The following is a 24,567-nucleotide window of genomic DNA, read 5'->3' as shown; positions in this document are numbered from 1 at the left end:
GTTTTCTCCTACATTACAATCTGGTGCCCAAGGTGCTAAAATTGTGTATTTAACAATTTATAAACGCATCTTGACACAGTATGCCTAAGTTAAGTCTATGTGTATGTATATATGACTCGTCCGATGGCTTTTCTTGAGATCTGCCGTATTTATCGGAACTGCAGTAAAATGAAATATTTTATTTATAATGTCTCTAGTATATTATTTGAAACTAAAAACGTTAAAAATAAATGTGTTAAAAACCTAAGCCATCTATCAGTGTCTAACGATAGTTTAAGTATTTAGAAGTTTTAATATGTTTATAAGTCTGGCAATTCTACAATTTCTTCTTGGAACCGATGTCTGTTAAGAAACTGGATAATTAACACCTTGTTAGGGAATGTATGTCAAAGTCCATAATCTTTTTGGTTCTGCCACCTAAAATAAAGATATATATGTATCATGTAAAGTCCGGAAAGATAAGACAACGTTTTTCTTTACTTTATTTCACATATATATTAAAATTAAATCAACAGTATTGTTTCTCGTTTGATATTATTTATTGCAAAAGAACTTGGCTACGAGTAACTTTCCACGTATAAGACAACCTAACATTAGTTTTATTTGTCAGGTATACCTTTGTTTTTAAACTTGACTATATATTTAGTTAACTTAAAGATTCCTACAAACAAATTCCAGGGAAACGCGCACACTTATAACCAGCTATGAAACTTCTAAAGCTAATTTCTAATCCTGTGATTTTGTTATTTAACAGTGAGGCCAACCAGTTTCTGATACTTTCTATTGTTTAGACCACTCGGTTATGGTCTCCGTCGCGTTTCGATAACTAACATCGACTTAAAGTGTTAGAGGTAATTTAATTGTGATTTGAAAGCAATTGTAAACGTAAGTAAAGTAATAAAACCGAAGTTATATTCACATTACAAATCACCGAGTTTTTTACAGATGTCAATAAATATTCTGTATTTGTAAACTTGTTGTCTGCTGAAACGAGAAAAAAAATTACGAGTAGATAATTCATAAAAGCGATAATAATACATCGCATTAGTAAATGTATCTAAAATAATTTGATATTATCAACCTGATGGCCATCCTGTTGGGTGAACTGTCAGATTGCGAACCCTAAGGTTTAGTTATAGTTAATTGTAATTTAGAAGTGTTGATTATAGAAGGAAACGTAGTAACTATTCGGTAACATTTGTCGTCAGCACAGCTAGTTGTTTCAGGTATTACGACACCAAACCTCTAGTCAGCGAAATATCGCGTCTTGGATCTTTCTAACCGTAGGCCATGCCTACCCCTCGCACAATTAAGAAGAGTTGAAAACACAGTATCAAACAAAAGGGGTTGATTTATTTAGACAACATAGATGTATTTTTATATTCATGAAACTTACTTTTGTCACTAGTAATGACACGCTCGTATTACTCTATTAGTATAAATATTCTATTATGTTTCAGGATGTTAAAGCAATGTTTACAGCAAAAAATTACCGTTTAAAGTTTTCTTGGATTCTCGGGCAAGACAGAATTTCGGTCGTCCGTCTTTCTACGAGAAAGTTGTTTTTCGGCTCTCTCCGTGGTGTAGTTGCCCTTAAGGTTCCAGTTTATTTCAGCTAACTTAGGTTTGGTTTCAAAGTAAGCAAGATCGTCGCCAGAAACCGATTGCTCCGTAAAGTGTGGAGATACCTGAACATATTGGAAGGGAAATTCAAGTTCTCTGTTAGCAACAAGGGCTTGTGGAGTAGCTGGAGTTTCGCTTTCTGTATCCATCGCTGGATCCCAGAGGAATACATAATAAAGAGACAAGACTATTGCTGCTAAAGAAACAGAAAACACGTATGCGAACACAGTCATAAGTCGTATGATCTTTTTGTTTCTCTTCGTTTCGTAAATTTTGGAGGGATTCTGTTCGTTAGAGAGTTTCACTTCACCATCTCTTTCAACTGTCGTTGTCCCGCGTTCGCTATCACTCATACTGTTAGGTACACTCATCTTGAGCTCGATGTTTGATGATATGGCGGTAAAGACACAATATTGTAAACTGTTGTAATGGAGGAAGTAAATTACCAGCCAGACTTTAAAGACAGACGAGTTTCAAGGAGCCAGAAAGACTAGAGACGATTAAAATAATATAAAGATAGCTGATTAATAAGATTAGTTGCAGGTAGTGCACGAAGGTTTGTTGTTAGTGGTGAACGTAGCTGTTATATAACATATTGATCCATAACCGAACATTTCTGAACTAGCGCTATCTTCTGGCCGCCGAAACAACGACAATATTTAAGTTACTAGCGAATAGCCATTGCGGTATTATATAATACAATGCAGGGTTTCAGTTTATTTGGACGCAATATCGATTTTGTTTTTTAGTTTATTGACGAAAACCTGTATATAAGAGGCAATTAAGAAACATAATACTTAATTGAATGCAAAATATTTATTACAAATCAACCAACTCGCCTAAAAGATACAAGCATCGTTATTGTTTAAATCGTTGCTAACGTAATTTTGTATTTTTATACGGATAGAAAAATAAATTGTATTTAAATATAAGTAAATAGACTGGACGTAGCCTAGTGATTAGCATATAAATCTATGGATTGCGGTATACAAGGTTCAATCTGGGACGCTACTGAATTACTGAATAAATATCTTTCGTGCTTTGAATTGTTGTCGCTTTTATATTTATTATTTACGTAAGTGATAGTTCAAAGAAACACACAAAAACCTACTGGCGGCAAAGAATACTGACTGGCAGTCCTCGCTCTGGTCAGCAGATGAAAAGAAAAGACAGTTATATGTGGATACTAATGATCTCTGACATGCTTCTTCATCCTATGTGCACGAGCATATGGTGCCATTGAAGTTGAAAATTCCGATTTCATTACTAAATAAATTAATAATGTGTTAAAACCTGAATAAATAAATTGTTTTCGTAAACAACACCAAGGGTTTTCTTAGTGTGCAGTTGATCACAAATTGCGCACTCACCTGTAAAAGTATTTGCGCCGTTCAGACGCAGAGCAGTATGTCTGCGAACTCATACTGCTAAAAACGGAATTTCGATACCCGTGGTGGTCATAGCACAGATAACCTATTGTGTAGCTTTTTGCTTAATTCTGAATGAACAAACAAACAAATAAAAGTATTTGTGTAGTTAAAATTCAACTAAATAAGTTGAAGTGGATAAACAATAAAAAACAAACAAAAACAAGAGATTACTTAATACCGGTCGACTCGTAATCTGAGGGTTGCGGGTTCGAATCCCCGTCGCACCAAACATGCTCGCCCTTTCGGCCGATGGGGCGTTATAATGTGACGGTCAATCCCATTATTCGTTGGTAAAAGAGTAGCCCAAGAGTTGACGGTGGGTGGTGATGACGAGCTGCCTTCCCTCTAGTCTTACACTACTAAATTAGGGATGGCTAGCGCAGATAGCCCTCGAGTAGCTTTGCGCGAAATTAAAGAAAAATTCTAAACAATAGAAATCCGGAGTAGATGAATAAATGTATTTATCAAAATATTCTTCGTTGTTTTTTCATAATTTGTTACTAGGCCTGTGTATGTTAGATACAATACGTCCTATGTATGTAAACAAATTAAGTAAAATGTTATTTTGTAGTCTAAAAAAATCATTACGAAAACTTCGAAGTAACAGATAAAGTTTTTATTACGCCTTAATCCTGAATTTTTACAGTAAGTTTCTAGAAGAGGTCATAAAGTTATGGAAGGTAAGTGTTTGTTTGTTTGTTTTACATTTCGTATAAGACTACACGAGGGCTATCTGTGCTAGCCGTCCTTAATTATAACGCCCCCACGGCAGAAAGGGCGAGCATGTTTGTTGTGGCAGGAATCCGAACCTGTTTACACAGCGGGCCACAATTATTCTTTATATATATATTTTTAAAAGCAAGTCCAGTTAGTAGCATAAAAGCGTGTGTTTTTCTTGTAACAAAGCCACATCGGGATATCTGCTGAGTCAACCGAGGGGAATCGAGCCCCTCATTTTAGAGTTGTAAATTCGTAAACTTACCGCTCTAACAGCTGGGAAAAGCATAAAAGGATACCATTATAACAACATTCAGGCTAATATTTATTGTTGATTTACATATTTCTATATGAGAGGACTAACATTAATTATCCTCAAACATACAATCATAATTACATTTTCTAAACGATATTGTTTTTTTGTTGTTAGGCAGAAATTACATCAACGGCTGTCTGTGCTGTGCCTACCACCGATATATAAACCCAGTTTTTTTGTGTTATAAGCCTTCTGACTTACCACTAAGTCACTAGGTCGCTCAAAGTGACTTATTCATAAAGGGTAAACATTTGAAATATATATATATTCAAATTTAAGCTTGTGTAAATGTAGGCTCGTTTTTTATTTTATAGAACTATTAGAAGTTACTTAAAGTAAAGCAATTCGAAACTACAATAAGCTATTTTATGCCAACCTCGCGAGTTCGAACCCCTGTCACACCAAACATGTTCACCCTTTCAACCGTGTAAGCGTTATAATGTGACGGTCAATCCCACTATTCGTTGGTAAAAGAGTAGCCCAAGAGTTGGCGGTGATGACTAGCTGCTTCCCTCTAGTCTTACACTACTCAATTATGGACGGATGGCACTTTGCGCGAAATTAAACATACAAACAAACAAACCCTTAAATTGACTGGTGAGCCATCAGAAAACTTTCAAAACTTTTTTGGTTGGTATAGATTGAAAGGATGAGCATGTTTGGTGCAGCGGAGGATTCGAACCCGCAACTCTCAAAATAGGAATCGAACGCCTTAACCCACTTGGCCATGCAGGGCCTGTAAAAGTTTGTGATAATCTAAAATTCGAGTATAGATAGTTTCAGTTGCCATAGCTACACCATTGTGTAGTTCTGTGCTTAATAAGAAAATTAAATGCATGACAGTTTTATCTGTTTAAAGTTATTTTGTAGTTGTCTAATGCACCAACTGGGAACTGTTAAATCATTTATTGTTCGAAGATTTCAGTTGTCGAAAACTAGTTTCTTTTCCTTATCTTAACCTTAATAAACATTACACTTGCTAAAACAGTAATTCGTTGCAATAATTAAACGATATTTTTCAGTGGCATTCTGTAAGGCTTTTGTTATTTTAAGACAGACACGTGTTAAATGCTTCAAATACTATTTCGACAAACTAGCAGAGGCTGAAATGATAACCAGTTCTCGAAATCAAAACCTTTCTCAAGCAGAATCTTTGAAATTATCATAATGTAAGTTATCCTTTAATATTGCTTCAAAATACGTCACACGTTATTTCAGAATACAATATGCAAAAGAACTTTCGCTATACATCAAAGATGTGGATTGAACCCCAGAACCACTGTTACATTTAGATTATGTATATATGTAATATTGGATATTATAATATATACATATATATATATCGAATGTTATGTATCTCAGTTTCTAGCCACAGTTTTATATATTACTGAAATTCTCTCTGCAATCATTTCTAGGTGATTAACAGTGTTGAATCTCTAAATTAATTTCATCAGTTTTCAAACGATAAGTACTCCTGTATAAAGTTCATTGTCTTAAAATTAACAGGATGACAAATTCTCGTTGTGAGATATTTATACCTTAAATAACCAGAGCTTACTTATCACTCAAGTGCATCACCAAGCCATGTTCAATGGGCTTTTATTTAAATTTTGAGAGTTTCGCTCTGTCAATCTTTTTAAAAAATCTGGTTAAAGCTTTGCTAAATAGTTTTAAAATGTCAGGAAATAAAAACATTTTCGAAATAGAAATTTAGGGCATTAAAGAAATGTTCAAGAGAACTGTTCCCTATTGTCGTTGTTAAACAGAATAATCCACACCAAAAGTGAAAACTAAATATTCCACCCAATGTTATATTAGACGTTTCAAATAAAACTCTTACTTTATTCCTGTTCTAATTAGACATTGTTTCATATATGAATAAAAATAAAATAATAAAACAGATATATTCACAGGCTCAGTGGCACTATGACTTCAAAACAGAGTCTAGGCCGAAAGGGTTTTGCAATTTTAAAAACAAACAACACTCATTGAATACCTAGCTAGTGGTACGTAAGGAAGAGAAAAGCGAAAAGTTTCTGACCTCTGGGTTGTCTTTAGGCCTAAAAATCTTTTTTGAGGCTAGAAAGATTTTTAAACGTAAATTTCTGCCACGTATTTGATTTGCAGAGTATTAACAGCAAGTGACTAAATGAACATAATATTCTGCCTACCTACAGTTTCTTTCATCGTCATTCTTCATTCTGGGGAATAATTCAATCTTATTTATAATAATATTTTGTCATTAAGCAAAGAAATTAGCTCTTAACCCCTGCCACAACATTTTTGACTGTGAAAATGTAAAAAACAAGAAAAAAAGAGAGGATAGAACATCGATCTTAAAAAACAACAACATAAACACAAGTCATTACGGCTGATTTAAAAGAATCGTGTTGTGTACTTCATCAAATTAACGTGTAATACAACATGTTAGTCATATTTATACTCATGGTTTCTGAACGCTGGTAATGCACGATGTAAAACGAACTGCCATTTTTATAGTAGAAGGTCCACAATTCGAGTGAAATGTGTTGCTGAAATGGTTGATGAATTTTTCAAAATCCGGAAATGATTATTGCACGCTAAATAACAGCATTGAACTTGTGTAATGTAGTCATTGAACACCGTATGAGCCAACAAAAGGAAAATTACCAACGAATTGTCCTTCAGATGCTTAAATCTATAACAAAAAATAAAATATATAGAAAATACATCAAATGATGCCGAGAATCTCACTGTTTTGTTAAGTTTTAGACTTAATGCTGATGGAATAGTCTTTGAGGATCATTTTAAAACCGCCAAGTCGAGCATTAGATATGAAGTCGTTAACGTTTGTCATTCTTAGATTAAAGAAAATATGTCAATGGTATACGAAAGTCTGGCCCATTCCGTGTTCTTACATTTGAATAATTGATTCAAGAAAACAAACAACAACTAACCCTTATATTATGCTGTATTGATAGACCAATAATATCAAGGGAAGATTTTGTAGGAGTTTTGGATTGTGAAGACTGTGTATCGGGGGAAGCACCTGCATAGTTAATTAAAAAAACAAAGAATCTTGACTTGGACATTATAGAACTATATAACAAATATATAGATAATGAGTGTATCAGGCAAGTACAAATGTGCCTCTGCAATAATTTGGAATCACTATCCTCATTATTTATATTCAAATTGTATAGATTATTGGCTCAGTCTTTGTGTATTTAGGATTTGTAAGCTTCAAAGCATTAAACACTTGGTGATATAAATAAATACTCTTTCTTATCTTCTACCTGATACAGGAATTGTTTCTAAATATGAAACTTATAAAAATTCTTTATGCATGTTAGATCAGCTAAATTTAAAGAATCAGTGCCACAGAAATGTTTTCAACATTACACGAACCAATATTACTACTACTACTACTATGGATTACACAGGGAAAGTGGAGACAGGGAGTGTAAAGTTGGGACCTGAAAATGAGTGGATGTCGCTTTAAAATAATAAATTTCTAGTTTATCACAACACTAACAGTAGCTCGTGAATGTTTAAGTTTTACTAATGGAATCATGCCGTCATCATCGTGATGTTAAATAGCACTTTATTGAATATGTGCACTGCCTACTTCAATATTAAATCTACTTTATCACGTGTAAGATCGCACATTGATAATGTATGGGATAATTGTATACTTTATATTACTTATTAAAAATGTATAAATGTCATTATTCCTTCTCACCCTTACTCGGTGGGCTGAGCAGATAACCCGATGTGGCTTTGCTATAAGAAAAACACACACACCTTCTCACCCAAACCACAAAAGTATGCTGTATTATTATCCAATGCGGATTATACAATTTACAACGCTAAAATCAGGGGTTCGATTCCCCCGGTGCGCTCCGCAGATAGTCCGATGTGGCTTTGCTATAAGAAAAACACATACACTCCAACTTTTTTGCCTTATAAATTATGCCAAACCTCCCTTAGAGAATTATGTCTGCAGACTTACAACGCTAAAAACCGGGTTTCGATGCCCGTGATAGGCAGAGCACAGATAGCCTTTTGTATAACGTTGTACTTAATTCAAAACAACAAGAGCCTCAGAGAATAGTTTCTGCAAACGCCGCCGTCTCGTTTGTTATAAAATAGAAATGTGCCTGTATGTTTAGTGTAACGAACACCTTCACACTATTCCTACAGGTAATTTCGCGTAGCTTTTGCAGTATTTCTTGAAAATGTTCGATAGTACACTACCGGTAGAAATGTTTTTTTTTGTTTGAAATGTTATTTCAAATCGTTTGTTATATGAAAGTTGCGTATCAGATATTGTAATTTTTAATATTAAGGTTGGATGCCTTACATTTTATTTCATCGCGAAAACGTAGCCAACTCGGGTGTATAAATTTATATTTGTGTTAGTGTTACTTTTATGAACGTATGTTGATGAATATATTTTAGTATTTCTTGAAATATTTAAGGAAATTGTCAAATCACAGTTTAATTAAACATAAGTACAATTGTAAAAACGTTAATTTGCTGGTGTTTACTTGTACTCAAATAAACAAGTCACCCAATTCATATAAAGAATTGTACAAAAGCATTAATCAAGGAATGTCTATAAATACAATGCTAATACTAGTAAGAGTGCATTATGTATTGGTATATGCAATAATGTAGTTTAAAAGTAGATCAATACCCGAACGACATTCAAAGGCATGCACATAGAGAAGGTTATACCAGCAGTTTGAATAAAAGTTTGCAATAAATCACTTGTTAAAAAGGAGAGTACCCCTACCATGTAGTCATACAACTAAAATTAGGCTTAAAAAATAATATTCACTAGCAGTACTGGAATGAGGGTGAGTTGTTAAGGGCTCAAAATTTTTAAGACAATAATAGATAACTAAAAGCATTGAGCAATAGCTATTTTTTTTGCTTATATATTTTACAAATACTGTATTTCTTTACATTTATGTAAGGTGATAATTGCCCCAACTGGCTATAATTGGTCTAAACTAAAGTGAAAATCACCACTTACGTTAACATTTTGATGGGAGTTACAATGGAAGTACATAAGAGAATTGCTCTAATAATAATGGTACTACTAATAATGAAAAGTTGTAGAAAATACAACTGTTTCTTCCTTCATTCACTCAAAAGAAATTGCATTTTGATTTTTACCTTTTTACTAAGAACCTGTGTTAGCTGTGTGTCTTGTGAAAAGATATATGTAGCTGACATAATTAACCCTAGGATTACTGATGTCACTATTTACACACCATGTTATTTGCAGATACTAGACGTACTGGTTACAGGGTCCCAGAAATGCCATTCATATTCTAAGTAATACTACTATCTACAGCTGGGGTACACTGTTTATTATTTAAAATATGAGTGATTTCACCAAACTTATCACAGTCAGTTGTTCATGCTAAGTGTTTTAACAGTCAAAGACATAACATTTTTAATATGTAAACCCCATTAGTAGTGAATGATAAAAACATATTAGTCATTTGAGGGTTAAATAAAATCTTCCAGATATTTTGTTATATTGCCATTTGGAGCTAAAAGCTGCTTGAGCTGGGCAAGATGTTATTAGTATTACATCCAAGAGATTAATCAGAGCATCCTAATAAGTAATAGCATGTTTTTATCATTTTGCATTCACCTTGTAAAGTAGCTTCCAGTTAAATTGTCTGGACTTGTTTTGTGGATGTTTTTACTTGGTTGTATGTTAGGTTTAGACAATAAGTTTTGTATAAGAAGGATAGATTGCTAAAACAGACAGTCACAGTTAATGTTGTTTTTTTTTAGCCTAAGTTGTCATCTTTACAAATGAAATGGAAATATGTATCCTAAGACTATTGTTATTTCAGAATCTAGAAAGAACAAATACTTTAGAAAATATATTTCTTTAGCTGAATACAAGCAGTCTCTTTTTTTTATACCACATTGTTATGATGTGTTGTTCTTAATACCAGCTTCCAACCAGAATAAGCTTCCTACTTAAAGAGTGAAACTACAAATCAACCTAGTAGTGTGTACAGCTAATTAAGTTTACTTTTTTTGTGTATAAAGATTAGAATCCAGTTCAGAAGACAGTTTAGTTTTTCTAAGAGGGTGGTTGAGCTTTGCAATGGATTGCCTTTAAATGTGTTAGATGGTAGATATAATAAATTTAAGTGAGGGTTTGATAAATATTAGACTGAGAAGGGTTGGCCTTGAGTCTTTTATTTTGATTTAAATGTACAAATGGGAAGGCCTAGCTGGACCAAGATTCCTTGTTGTCATTAGATTATATGCTATATCAATTTTTATTATTTTAATGTTTATTAGTAAGAATATAACAAAAGTATTATTTCTTAATTATACTCATTACTGTGGCAACCATGTACTTACACTAATTGCGTACGAAAATACGTTGATCTTGTAAGTGTAGACCATTAAAAGGGGGAAGTAGAAAAAGGCAGAAAAATAAATAGTTGGAATGCAAATACCCAGACAAATATTTAGAATATGTATTATAGGTAAGTGTCTACCCGAATTACATTAAATATCACAAACATGTAAAAACAAATCAACAGTTTGCTCTAAAATGTATAGCCAATCTATGTCAGAACAAATTTTTCTGTACCTTGATTATATTATTGTTACAGTACTTAAATACATGTAAATAAAGTGTGGTTATTCTTGTAATGGAAATTAAATTACTCAAAGATTTATTATGCACTTAGTTTTTAAGACCAATAGGTAAGTTTTAAACATTGCTGTAATAAAACTGTTAAGAAAACAAGTTATATATAAAAGTAGAAAATTACAAAAGTGTTAAGAATAAAGAAATTAGACTTTTGGACGTAACTCACGTTAAAAGAAGCTATGGTTGTAGTTTATTTGTTGGGGGATGTTTTGAGTAAACACTTTTTAAAACTATGGAAAACCTGTTAATTACTGACAACTACAGGAACATATTGTATCATATAAGGGTATTGTTTCATTTCAAATAAACTGCAACCATGGTTTTTAAGGTGATTTATCTCCAGAAGTCTAATTTATATATATATAGTTTTTCAAAATTATAGTTTTGTATTTCTTCTTACAACCAGAAAATATTTTATACCTACAATATTAATACTTTTCTAGTGGCAGACACTAAATAAAAAATATTTGTATCACTTAGTGTATTAGGTTAAAAAAAAAATGTTTAATTATGGAAAATAACCACATGTGCTCAAACATTCGCAATCTCATACAGGATAGAAATAAGGTGTGTAATGGATTAGGAGATTTAACAGTAAAGTTTGAACTTATATAGAATGTAGTGGAATAAATAATAATCTTGTTCTGAATTTATAGAAATATAGTGGAACAAACAATAATGTTCTGGTTTTGAATTTATATAGAATGTAGTGGAACAAATAATAATGTTCTTGTTTTAAATTTATAGGAATGTAGTGGAACAATAATGTTCTGGTTTTGAATTTTTCATTTAGGTTTACCGACAGTGTTTTAGAATCCAAACGTGATGTATCAGTTGTCAAGAAGCCTGAAATCAGTTTTATATATGGGAATTTCAGTATTTGCTGGTTTCATGTTTGTTTACGTGATATCTCCTAGTCCCAGTGAAATATTGAGGGTAACTGTATGGTTTCAAAAATATATCTTAAGTTGTTACACTAATGTACTTCATGTTTTATTTTACCTTGTGAGATTAAACTAAATGTGGACAGCATATAAATATATATATATTAGTACATTAAGAATAAGCACAGAGGGCTTTTTTGTAGCTTTGTATGAAATTCAAAAACAAACGTTAAGTCTAAATGTGAGATTATTATTATTTATATGATTGTGCTGAGTGTTTGTGTACCTACTATGATTTTTTTAAAAACTGAATAGTAGTTTTACTGAATATTTTTAACTGTAGTAGTTATAATAGCTAATAGTATCAACCTTCATGACCAGTGTAGAATATACCTTTATTCATGTATTCAGTGTCTGCATCTAGTTAATCACTTTATGTTGACCAGATGTTGGATGGTTATATACATGCTAATCCTTTTATCGACATAAAGGTTATATACAGCATTCTTTGCTTTTTTTAAGTTTCAAGGTATTGTGTAGGTGTTTCTGTATAGATTTCTAAGAAGGTAGATAGCTTGTTGAAACCAGTGATACAGAAACTTGTACTCACCAGTTTGTTGTAGATTACATTCATGTGTAGACTGTTGATTAATGTATTTAACCTAATGACTTTTAGGATACCAAGCTAAGATTTCAGTGTGAATATAAAAGTTTAGTATTTCCATGAATCTTTCTCTTGTTTCTGGTCCTATTCACCTCTTGTTTTTCTAACCTTGAACTTATTAGATAGACAGTAGTCATACAGATTGGAAACCAACCAATAAAGTATTTCAACATACAGTTTTGTGAATAAAGATTGTGTTCATTTGTTCACTAGTGTGTTTGTTTCTCCTCTTCTGTCCTTGCTCAGTTTATGCTTAACCTATATTTTGCAGATACTATAGACTTGTATTTATGGAATCTGGAAATATCCAAACTTATCGCTTAAGATACAAACCAGTTTTTTATTTTCTCCAGAAACTACCTTGGATTGAAATGACAGATGAAGAACAAATAAGAGGAAATTTTTTGGACTTTCTGGAACAAACATCAAACAAGAGTGAAGAAAAACAAGAATCACAAAAATAAGAAGCAAAGTAGATCCTACAAAAATGTTTTTTAAAGTACATTAAATATGAGTGGCATAGACCAGTTTACTTTTGTCATTTAAACAATGTTATTGAGAAGCCAACATTATTCAAGTATACTTCAGATGTTTTAAATGAGACAGATGCAATTTTTCCTACTTGTAAAGGAGCTGCCAACAATAGTAATTATAACTTATTTGTAATATTTTATTATAGCTAACAAATGATAGTCATTAAAATGGCAAATGTATGCTTCCTGAAGCAATTGCCAAAATAAAATCATTTTTGGGTTTTTGCATTAGTGGATATTAATTTAATCACTGGATATATTCTCATGCATAATGTAAAAAACAAAGCATTTGTTCTATTGTGTATCATAGCAGAATGTAAATAAACTTTTGTCTAAACACAAGTTTCTTCTTCCAAAAATACCTCGTTGGTTGAATACTTGAGTGAAACAGTTTATTAATTGTAAAATGTCTCTTCCATAAGTGAGGTTAAAAAATGTAACCATATTTTAAATAAAATTATAGTGAATCATTAACCTGTTCTTGCAACCTTTTTTACCAAAGTGAAGGCCTGAAATGGATAGCATCTTCTAATATTGTAAATAAACTAGTTTTCAAAAGTGTTACAAGCCAACAACTGAATCATGTCACAAATTCTTACTTGTTGTGTTGCATGTTCCTGACTTTTTGTTCTCCTGTATGATTGTCATTGTCAAAAGTGAGATAAACTAGTAAGCTGGTCATTTCAGCCAAGATACTGGACAACTAATTCAGAGCTGAGTATTTTTACATATAAAACCTTTACCATTGGTTTACAGATTATACCTGAAGCAAATGGATCAGTGTTCTGTTGAAACGTCTAGTATGTTTCCAGCATGAATAAATCACCTAATTTTGCTTATAAATCATTGTTGCCTTCTTATTTTAATCACTACATCGAAGATGCTCTTTATTGACTCAGAGGAATAATGCTAAAAATTGAGTTTTTATTCTCGTGGTTTCAAAAAGAAGACCCGTTGTAATATATTTATGCTTTATATTAAAAATATAAAATGCACTATGCGTTTCATTGAGAAAATAATCCATAGCTTCATAATCATTCTCGTAAAATCTTACGTCTTCCTGTTTATTTCACATGAATTATTTATATTAGATCTTTACAAATACACTAATGTAACTCAGACAACTTTTCCCTTAAATACATTTCATCTGAGAATAAAACATCCAGATACTGTGCTATTACGATTATCAAAATTACTTCTAACATTGTAAAAGAGCAGATTTTTATCCTTAAGACAGAAATATTTTAAAATAAAACTTTAAAAAAAACATCGAATAGAAACGTTTTGTTTTTATAAAAGAGGTGAATTAATAGCTTCTGAACTTTTTGCATTTTTTAATTTTTACAGTAGCTTCATCGATATAAAAATTTGCCATCTTCTCACTGATCACACAGACAATTAACTGGCATTTCGTTCATATTAAAAGATATCCGAAACGTCGTTGCTCATTGTTTGATTATTTCTGTTATTCAGAAGATTCAGTGTATCCAACGTTGTTGGAATCTATGAGTATTCATCTTAAGATCTTAGGCCTAATAAAGATGTAAATTATTTTATAATAATTTGAGTAAAATATTATCCCATTTTCATAAATTCAGAACCAAACTTATAAGTGCTGAGTGCACAAACACGTTTCAACTAATCACATAAAATATTATTAGTAATAAAAACTGATCTAATTTCGAACTTTGAATTTTGCTATGAAAACAATATTTAAGTAGATTAAGAAAAGGCGAGCCTAACTTGGTCTTACAGTAAAACTATGACAAAAACAAAATTATCAAGACACTGAGCGACAGGTTTTGGCGAAGATAAGCTAATCTTTGGGAGTGGAAATATAATTTAGGCTTTTAGTTTATTCTGTTATGACCAATGCGGGCATATTTCTAATTTCAAAAAAAAAATTTTTTTGTAAAAATTATTGTTTGGATCTGATTTGTTCGGTTTGTTTTGAATATCGAGTAAAGCTACTCCAGGGCTATCTGCGCTAGTCGTCCCTAATTCAGCAGTGTAAGACCAGAGGGAAAGCAGCTAGTGATCACCACCCACCGCCAGGTCTTCGATTACTCTTTCACCAAAGAATAGTGGAATTGGCCGTGACTTTATAACGCCCCCACGGCTGAAAGGGCGAGCATGTTTGCTGTGACGGGGATTCAAATCCGCGACACGTTTAGATCTAACGTTTCAAAGATAATGATATTGAAACTAATCTTAAAGCTAGCTTTTCAGGCCTGAATAGATGGTGTGTTAATTCAGGAACTAACCCTTAGTTCTAAGAAATTATTTTACCCTTTAACTTAAATTATACAAACTATGAAACTTCTTATCCCGTAAGAATATAATATTTTCTCATCAAAGTTTGTTTAGTGCAAGCATATTCCTTAATGATTTATTTTTCAAAAAAACTACAATTATATTTGCAAAGTAATAATTATAGTTCCTAATATTTAATAATGGGCTATTTCATGTGTAACAAGGCATAACTATTACACTATGTAATACAAATTTTGTTCCTGGATAGTATGTGTTATTTCTTAACTGCTTATGTTGTAAAAGTACAGAAAGTGGCCATTATTCCCTTCAAACTTTGTTTTTGTGACCTGGATAATGGAAATATAGAAACTAACCTATTTTCTATGTAAAAACGGGCAAATTTGCATATTTTCATTTACATAAGGTCTAAATAAAACAACATATGAATCAAGATTTACATGTATTTATACTAAAGTTATATAAAAATGTTTAGAAGCGAGTAGTGTTTCGAGATTTGCGACTGTAATTTAAATCACTTTCACGTATCAGCCCCCAAATATAGTCTCCCACCATGTTTTCGTTATACGCTCCCAGGTCACAAAAGCAAAGTTTGAAGAGAAAAATAGGTCTTTTCCATTTACTTTAGGCATAAGTAATTGGGAAATAACACTTTTTGCCCAGGAACAAGAAAAAGTAAAAATTTTGTTACATAGTATTAACACGAGAATATGCAATACAATTTAGTTTGAAGTCAAGTTACCATAAATAGAATTATAAATTGTACTTTAGGGTGTACCTTATTGTTATGATTTTTCATAAAATTATTTTTTTTGTGAAAAATGATATAACTTATAAAAGAAGCGAATATTGATATAAAGATGAATTTAATTCAGGTTTGATAATAAAAAACGATCACTCTATTTTATGGGACTCGGACGTAATGTAGTTAAACAAGCACAGAAAGAAAATTGCGTTTTACTATTATTGCCCCCACATACATTGGTTTGGTTTATTTTGAATTTCGCGCAAAGCTACTTGAGGACTATCTGCACTAGCCGTCCCTAGTTTAGCAATGTAAGACTAGAGAAAAGGCAGCTAGTCATCATCACCCACCGCCAGCTCTTGGGCTACTCCTTTACCAACGAATAATGAGATTCAGCGTCACATTGTAACGCCCCTACGGCTGAAAGGGCGATCACGTTTGGTGCAACCGAGATTCAAACCCGCGACCCTCAGATTACGAGTCGAACGTCTTAACCCACCTGACCGTGCCGGGCCTCTATTAAAACGAACTTTAATTAATGTATAGTTGCCTAAAACACATTTCTTTAAGTCACATGATTAAACGAAAGCGTTTTAAGTGGCATTGGAGATTGATAAAGTAGAATATATTAAGCTGAAGATTTATCTTATGGAAGAGAGACGACTGGTAGAAGTGCAACATCTACAATGAAGCATGCTGGGTAAGCAATGAAAGTGTGGGCTGCATCTGAGCCGATAACGCTGGAGACCTGCGTAAGATGGATTGCACCGTAACAGCTGAAAGGTACGTCAAGTTCTTTTTCATAACAACATTCTTTCAGAAATAATATCTCTTGGGCAGAAATGCATCCTCCTGGAAAACATAATGCCAATAAAACGTGTTTAGACGATACTAGGAAAAAATGCCGATCTGACACTCAGGGTTATGAACTGAACTGCATATGTCTCAAAACACACGCAGCCAGATGGACACTATTTTAATGCTATAAAGTTACAAACCAAATTTAATAATTACAATATAATTATATAAAGCTAACAAAAAATTGAGTGTTATTCAAAATATTATGTGATATTATGATAGTTTAAGAGCTAAGTAAGATTTCAAATTACATTTTATTTTTGTGAGTTTTCAGGTTTTAAAATCAGTGCTTAACTCTGTGACAGTCGCTAGTTCGAGGAACAACTTTATTTCCGTGTATTAATCTAGTAAATGTTCTCGCACTTCGCGCGATATTTGTTTTGTTGTCCTCAAATTTGCAAACTTTCGGACTTTGAGGCAATAGAAGAAAAAGAAAAACAGGTATTGGAAACTGGCTGGTTAAAGAATAGGGAAGAACAATGAGTTACTTAAAATTAACTGGATTCAACGAAGAAAAGAAACAGTTACTGTACAGAAGTAGGGCTAGACTGGAAAGAAACAATTACTTTACAGAAGTAGGGCTAAACTAGAAAGAAACAATTACTGTGCAGAAGTAGGGCTAAACTGGAAAGAATTAATTACTGTACAGAAGTAGGGCTAAACTGGAAAGAATTAATTACTGTACAGAAGTAGGGCTAGACTGGAAAGAAACAATTACTGTACAGAAGCAGGGCTAGACTGGAAAGAAACAATTACTGTACAGAAGTAGGGCTAGACTGGAAAGAAACAATTAGTATACAGAATTAGGGCTGGACTGGAAAGAAACAATTACTGTACAGAAGTAGAGCTAGATTGGAAAGAAACAATTACTGGATGGAAACTGTTGGATTAGACAACAGAAAGAAAGGTCACTGGAGAACGGTTAAACTAAACAATGTATATAAAAGTTTCTGCATGTTCACTGGCCAAATCAGCTAATTTGTAACTTCAGGTAAACTGACCTATCTGGACAAAGGAAATAAACGATCATTGGAAACTGGTAAGGTTAGACAATGGAAAACGGTTAGACAATAGAAGGTTATTGAAAACTGGTGAAAGTAGACGATAGAAAGAAACAATTATTGGAAACTAATGAATCCAGATTAGACGTAGAAAATAACAGTTAAAGAATGACATATTACAGACTAATAAAAACGGACAACAGAAAGAAACTTTTACTTGAAGGTTGATGAAACTAGACAGTAGCAAAAATTTCCTATTTAGTAATATCAAGTTTATAAGTCTCAATATACTTTACAATGCTGACAGATATTTCTTATATTTAAAACTTTGCCACCAGAGGTGTAGTTATTAAGAGACGCTATACTATCTGTGAAAACAAACAAACAAAAATATATAAATCATTTTAAATAATTACGCGTATCAATTATATTAATATAATTTGAAATTTTCCTAGCTACGAATAATAAAGTTATGAAATTATTTTGTTTGAATTCAGACATGCGTCGTATTTAATACAAGTACAAAAAAATAATACATCACAATGTGTGTCTTATTCTGAGGGCGCTGCCTGTAGCTACAATAGTTTGGTTTGGTTTGTTATGAATTTCACGTAAAGCTACATGAGGGCTATCTGCGCTAGCAGTCTCTAACTTAGCAGTGTAGGACTAGAAAGAAGGGAGTTAGTCTTCATCACCCACCGCCAACTCTTGGTTACTCTTTTACCAATGAATAGTGTGATTGAACATCACATTATAACGTCCTCACGGCTGAAAGGGCGAGCATGTTTGGCGTGACGGAAATTCGAACCTTCGACCCTTAGATTACAAGTCGAGCGCCGTAACCACCTGGCCATGCCCACCTAGCTCCAATAACTGTTACATCTGAGTATTACTGTAACAGAACGTGGCCTATGCATCTTTGAATCTATACATCAGGCACGTTAACTACCATGCCGCGTTATGTTCAGATTATTTAACGAAAGTAACATAATTACAATGTATATAGCAGAAATGAATTAGTTCATCATTACGTATTCGACCAGTTGTAGCACAACATACAAAAAAAAAACAAGCTACAAAAAAGACATCGTGATAACATTCAACGCATTAGTGAATAACGGATAAAATCGCAATGACAAGAGGATTCGAGTACCTGGATATTGATTAAGAAGTAGGGATGTGTGTAAGAAATGGTTGTCATTCGAAGTTCTGGAAATGGATCTTGTAAATGTGTTGAACAAATTCATGAGCGCCTTTTTTATGAATCACCACAAAAACTTTATTTTCACAAAACACAATATATATTCTATCTAGAGTTTAGTCCCTTTACGGCTTGGCTTGGCCAGGTGGGTTAAGGCGTTCGACTTGTAATCTGTGGGTCGCGGGTTCGAATCCCCCTTACACCAAACATGCTCGCCCTTTCAGCCGTGGGGGCGTTATAATGTGATGGTCAATCCCACTATTCGTTGGTAAAAGAGTAGCCCGAGAGCGGTGGGTGGTGATGACTAGCTGCTTTCTTTCTAGTATGCGGGTTCGAATCCCCGTAACACCAAACATGCTCGCCATATCAACCATGGGGGCGTTATAATGTTACGGTCAATCCCACTATTCGTTTGTAAAAGAGTAGCTCAATAGTTGGCGGTGGGTGGTGATGACTAGTTGCCCTCCCTCTAGTCTTACCCTGCTAAATTAGGGACGGCTAGTGCAGATAGCCCTCGTGTAGCTTTGCGCGAAATTCCAAAAAACAAACAGTCCTTTTGTGGTTTGTTAAGTGTTTAATAGCTTAGATATTAAGCTTTGAATAAGTAAAGGATTTGTAATTATTGTCCAAATTTAAGTTTAAAACAATATTTTGAATGCAAAAAAAAATCAAGAAAAGCAAACGTATGAAGTACCTTGTTTGAGACCAGCTTATAGGTGAATTCTGGCATAAAGTATTAAAGAGCACCCGTCTGGTACTGGCTAACACATATATTTATGTATTGAATGAGATATAACACCCACTTGAACGAACATACGAACTACAAGCAGTAATTCAGAATAACTTGGAAATATAATTGCTTCAAACTAATTCCACCTATCACAGCAGAGGATTAGACTTCACTGTATTTCCATAACAACGTTAAAAAAGTTCTCAGATATCCGATTAATCAGCACGTGTAAAGACAAAGACTAGACTCCCCTAGTGGTACAGCGGTATGTCTGCGGACTCACACCACTAAACATGGTGATACTGGTGGTGGGCAGAGCGCAAATAGCTCATTGTGTAGTTTTGTGCTTAATTCTAAACAGACAAACTCTCAAGACAAGAGCTTAATCAGCAGCTAAAGTCTTAAAGTGCATGTGTATACAGTGAAATCCATCAGTAGCAAACTCATCGAGACAAATTAAAGTCAAGGAAATTGTCAAGGAACGGAGGGCAAAATTGTCAAGGAACGGAGGGCAAAATTGCCAATAGAAAACTTCTATTGACGAACAAAAGTCTAGAATTATAAGAACATTATCAAGGGGCTGGCATAGTGGGAATCAACAACAGCAGACTTATAATAACAAACTATAGCCTAACATCCCAGAAACATTATCAAGATGGAGGTGTAGCGGAAGTCAGTTGCGGCAGACTTATAGTTATAAACTATAGTCTAAACGAACACAAAGTTCTCAAGATGTAGTCTAGTTGTAGCCAGCAGAATCAGCTGACAAATCAAGTACAGAAATATAAAAAATTCTCAAATGGCAGGCGTAGTGACAAACTTTAAGACTGGAAGTCTAATAAAATTCTCAAGGTACTGGCATAGTCTAAAATAGCTCACCAACAATAGTTTGCAATTAATCACAAAATTCAATGGGCTATCTGTGTTATTCCCACCACGGGTATCGAAATCTAAATTCTAGAGTTATAAGGCCGCACACACACCGCTGTGTCACTGGTGTGGGGGTGAGGCGCCAACAATAGAAACTACTATAAGAAAAGTTTGAGTCTACAATTAAAATAAAATGTTTTGTAAACGTATAAATTGTGTAAATGACATGAGGAAAAACCAACAACTACTAAATAGTGAGTGTCTCCATTTGGACACATTAATTGAGTGAAATACTTAACTCCCATTGCTTTGGATTTGTGGCATTTCACCACATTCACTACATTTGGATTACCATCTTATTAAAAGATTAAGATATTCCCAAGAGGTCTTGTTCTTGGGTGAATGACATGATGGATAAAAAGATAATTATTGTACCTGTCAGCAGTCAGGGTGCCATCAATTTTCTGTAGATCCGAAACATTAACGACCCACAACGCTTCTCTACAGATTTTTTTTTAAATTCAGTATGATACAATTTCTCTCTCTGTCTTGTTGAACAAACTAACACTTACTCTATTACCAGTTTATTATTAATTAAACATTAGTTTTATAATTTATGTCATAAGGAGTCTAGAGTAAAGTAATGCTCGTATATATACGTGATTACCTATACACTATTTCATATGTTTTACTTATTAATAGGAAAACGCTGTATATAGCGCCATTTCAAACTACTTTTCAAATAATTTCATAAAATAGTGTCTGAGCTGTGTACTTGTCAACTTTTTCAAAATAAAATATGGTGATAAAAATTGGTCTTTTCTGGTGCCTTTATATGTCTGTTTTTATCACTTTTAAAAAGTTACATTGGTTTCAAATGTTTTGTTGTTTAAATCAAAATATTTGCAGTTTAATGGAATAAGGAATATAATGTGGCCGAAGAAAATTTAAATTATGAACACAAGATGGCAACAAAATCATTTAATTTTCCGTGTTGAACTAGTGAGTGCCCCAATATTTACTTTAGTATCTCTAACTAACTATATTTGAATATTACAGATGATACATATACTGGAAATCCTGGAATGATATCTTTAAATACATATAATAGAAATCTCCGACATATAGTGTGTGAAAAGTATGTACACATATGTCATAAAATTTGTGTAATAGCTTTACTCGTGGCGTCTGTAGTAATCTATAATAGTTTAGTTTTGTGTAATCTGTGAAGTCTGATTCAGAAGTCGAGTTCGTTATATGAAAATGATTTTATAACTTCGCTACTTTATTATATATATGAGGGGATGTTTTAGATGGATCAGCATGGGCACCTTTTTATTTTTCAAATACTTTAGGGATGTGATAGTGTCAATGGATATTATAGTGAAAGCAGTTTGTGTGAACGTAAATTGTGTCGCTTTTCCAGACAGGATTTTATCTTGATTACGTTGTTTACTGTTTATTTCAGTAGATACATGTACACCCCTTTCCACTGAAGTTTATGTTCGTGAAATCTCTCTTGTTACAACACAACGTACTTTACTTACTACAACAGTGCAGGTCTATTTCATGGTGTCCTATGTTAATTCAAATTTCATCATTTTCAAATGCCATTAATCATAAAGGGTACTTCGTATTAAAAATATTATAATAAATTTTTTTATGATCTGAGTGTATTGAATATTTAAAGTTGGAAAGGGCTATTGCAAATTCTGTGAAAAAGTGCTCAATGTTCCATGGCATCACACTATTTCCGCAAAAACAATGTCAAAATGTAGTTCTTATACATTCCGTTCTACCGCAACTTTATACTTACTGTGTGGTTATCCATTATTGTTGTCCATAATGTTAGTGGAAGTCCTCTGACATTCTTTTTAAGATAATAGTGTTGTTCTATTTCATTGTAATAGCGACTTTTACGTCTCTTTGGAGCTTCAATGTGGATATTTGAACTTGATTATAAGCATTTCGTCAGGAGTCAGTCTCTCATCAGCACTCAAACCCATGTTTTAGTAATCATTATTCTTAACAAAATAGTAGAATTTTCCTTAAACTGATGTGATTTGTTAACTTGGAGTTTTTCCAATCCCCCAAAGACAACCTGAAAAATATATCAAGAACTCTTATCATGTGTAAAAGTAAATTGTAATAAAACTTTATGTTTTGTCTTCCTTCTCTCAAAAATTGATTGGGTAAGTGAGAAAAACATCTCTAAGCAGTTTAGTTTGTTTTTACACATTAAAGATATTACAAGATTTGTATAGTATATTTATAAATATCGACATACACGCCTTTCTTAAACAGAGTTTGGCTAATTTGACTGTAATGTAATATTTATATCTGAATAACAACTGTCCGGATATCGGTGTAACATTTCAAATTTACTTTACAAGATTGTACTGGGCATTTAATAATTCAGCTCAGCTAAAGGTGGGACCTGGCATGGCCAGGTGGGTTATGGCGTTCGACTCGTAATCTGAGGGTTGCGGGTTCAAATCCCCGTCGCACCAGACATGCTGGCCCTTTCAGCCGTGGGGGCGTTATAATGTGACGGTTAATCCCACTATTCGTTGGTAAAAGAGTACCTCGAGAGTTGGCAGAGGGTGGTAATGACTAGTTATCTACCCTCTAATCTTACACTGTTAAATTAGGGACAGCTAGCACAGTTAGCCCTCGTGTAGCTTTGCGCGAAATTTAAAACAAACTCAATCCAACCTCCGCCCTCACACAACCAAATAAAATACTAAAAGATTTTAAATACAATTATCTTAAATAGAACCACAAGTTCTACCTTAGTATTTTTATATAAATCACACTCCTATATTTATATACTTCAAATGTAACTTCACACAACTGACTACAGACAGCAAAAGTCAGAAGAAGTTGAGACGTTGCAGGTGTAAGCACTCAATTCCATACCCTTAACTGTTTTTATATAATTACTGTCTAGGTTAACATCAACGTTTGGATTTCATGTGGTAGATGGGACATCTCCAATGCTTTTGGGAGCTATTACCACAGAGAATATTCGTTATTAATTCAAAGTGGTGACTGTAATTAACAATGAATTTCGCAAAATGTTTCTTAATTAATGTTTGTTATATATATTCACACACACACACATGTATTTTGAAGTTTACGACACTACATGTTATATTATTCGAGATACATATAGTAGAATAGACCATTTATCTTCATTTCTATACGTAATTATTTTTATTTTCGTCATGTTTATTCAAATTGGAGTATCTATAAATCTTTAAGGCAAAGCTTAATGACTTTAACACTGGCTTGAAATATTGAGATGTATTATAAATAGTGAAAAATTACAAGAAACGACAAGGCAGCATTGAGATGTAAAACTTTGTGTGTTTTGTGTTTTTTTAATGCAAGAATACATATATACAGTTTGGTTCCAAACTTCAATATTCGTAAACATGTGATTTTCTTTCTCTGAGAGGAAGACACAGATTTGTTTTAAATTCTACACCACACCAGATTAAAATGTGTTGGAATCCTGGTTGCAGCTGAAGCTAGTGAACCTTTAGGTTTGGTAAGTAAAATATTCATAGTTTATGTGACTTGGTCTTTTCAAGGTGACGTCATTACATCAACATTTGTTAGTTCAAAATGAAAGAAAACTCCTAGTGTTTTCAAGTAGTTATGATACAGAATTTTTTATTAATTTGTATGATCTAACATTTTATGAACTTTGACATATATCAATAAACGTTTTATCTTGATACTGTTTCCCAAAACGATAGTCGTAATTTATGAACTTTGAACTTTTAGATTATTTTTAAAGCTTATGAGAAAGTATGTCGTAGCAAAAAAACCATGAAATCTTCTGAATTAAAAGTTTTGGCCACTGCTTCTAAAATAGCTGGATCAGCATCACTTACCGTTGTATGATTTCTTCTTGCAATGTACCTGGTTCAGCATCAGTTACCGTTGTATGATTTCTTCTTGCAATGTACCTGGTTCAGCATCAGTTACCGTTGTATGATTTCTTCTTGCAATGTAGCTGGTTCAGCATCAGTTACCA

At 33.1% G+C, this 24,567-nt stretch overlaps 1 protein-coding gene and 1 long non-coding RNA gene across 13 annotated transcripts; one reads left to right on the top strand and one right to left on the bottom strand.

Moving 5' to 3' along the window:
* Positions 1–280: 280 nt before the first annotated feature.
* LOC143228950 (uncharacterized) lies at positions 281–2,144 on the bottom strand. Its single transcript, XM_076460465.1, has 2 exons — positions 1,494–2,144; positions 281–417 (listed from the first exon to the last, which is right to left on the bottom strand). Exon 1 carries the CDS (start codon positions 1,992–1,994, stop codon positions 1,497–1,499), a length of 498 nt encoding a protein of 165 aa, XP_076316580.1. The 5' UTR covers positions 1,995–2,144; the 3' UTR covers positions 281–417; positions 1,494–1,496.
* A 6,107-nt stretch (positions 2,145–8,251) lies between these two features.
* On the top strand, positions 8,252–13,320 carry LOC143228925 (uncharacterized). Of its 12 annotated transcripts, none has more exons than XR_013015553.1 (4): positions 8,252–8,268; positions 10,050–10,105; positions 11,559–11,701; positions 12,667–13,320. It is a non-coding gene; the product is annotated as an uncharacterized LOC143228925 (long non-coding RNA). The 12 variants fall into 12 exon arrangements; XR_013015539.1 differs by having other exon boundaries at positions 9,987–10,105; XR_013015515.1 differs by having other exon boundaries at positions 8,254–8,268; positions 9,945–10,105.
* The last annotated feature ends 11,247 nt before the right edge of the window (positions 13,321–24,567 follow it).

The sequence above is a fragment of the Tachypleus tridentatus genome, chromosome 1 (genome assembly GCF_004210375.1).
Source record: "Tachypleus tridentatus isolate NWPU-2018 chromosome 1, ASM421037v1, whole genome shotgun sequence".
Classification (NCBI taxonomy): Eukaryota; Metazoa; Arthropoda; class Merostomata; order Xiphosura; family Limulidae; genus Tachypleus; species Tachypleus tridentatus.
Note: the sequence above shows the minus strand (reverse complement) of the source record. Positions and strands in the feature narration are given on the sequence as shown.

Excerpts from the sequence above, each read along its gene's own strand:
- LOC143228950 (XM_076460465.1), bottom strand. The coding sequence starts at position 1,994 with ATGAGTGTACCTAACAGTATGAGTGATAGCGAACGCGGGACAACGACA.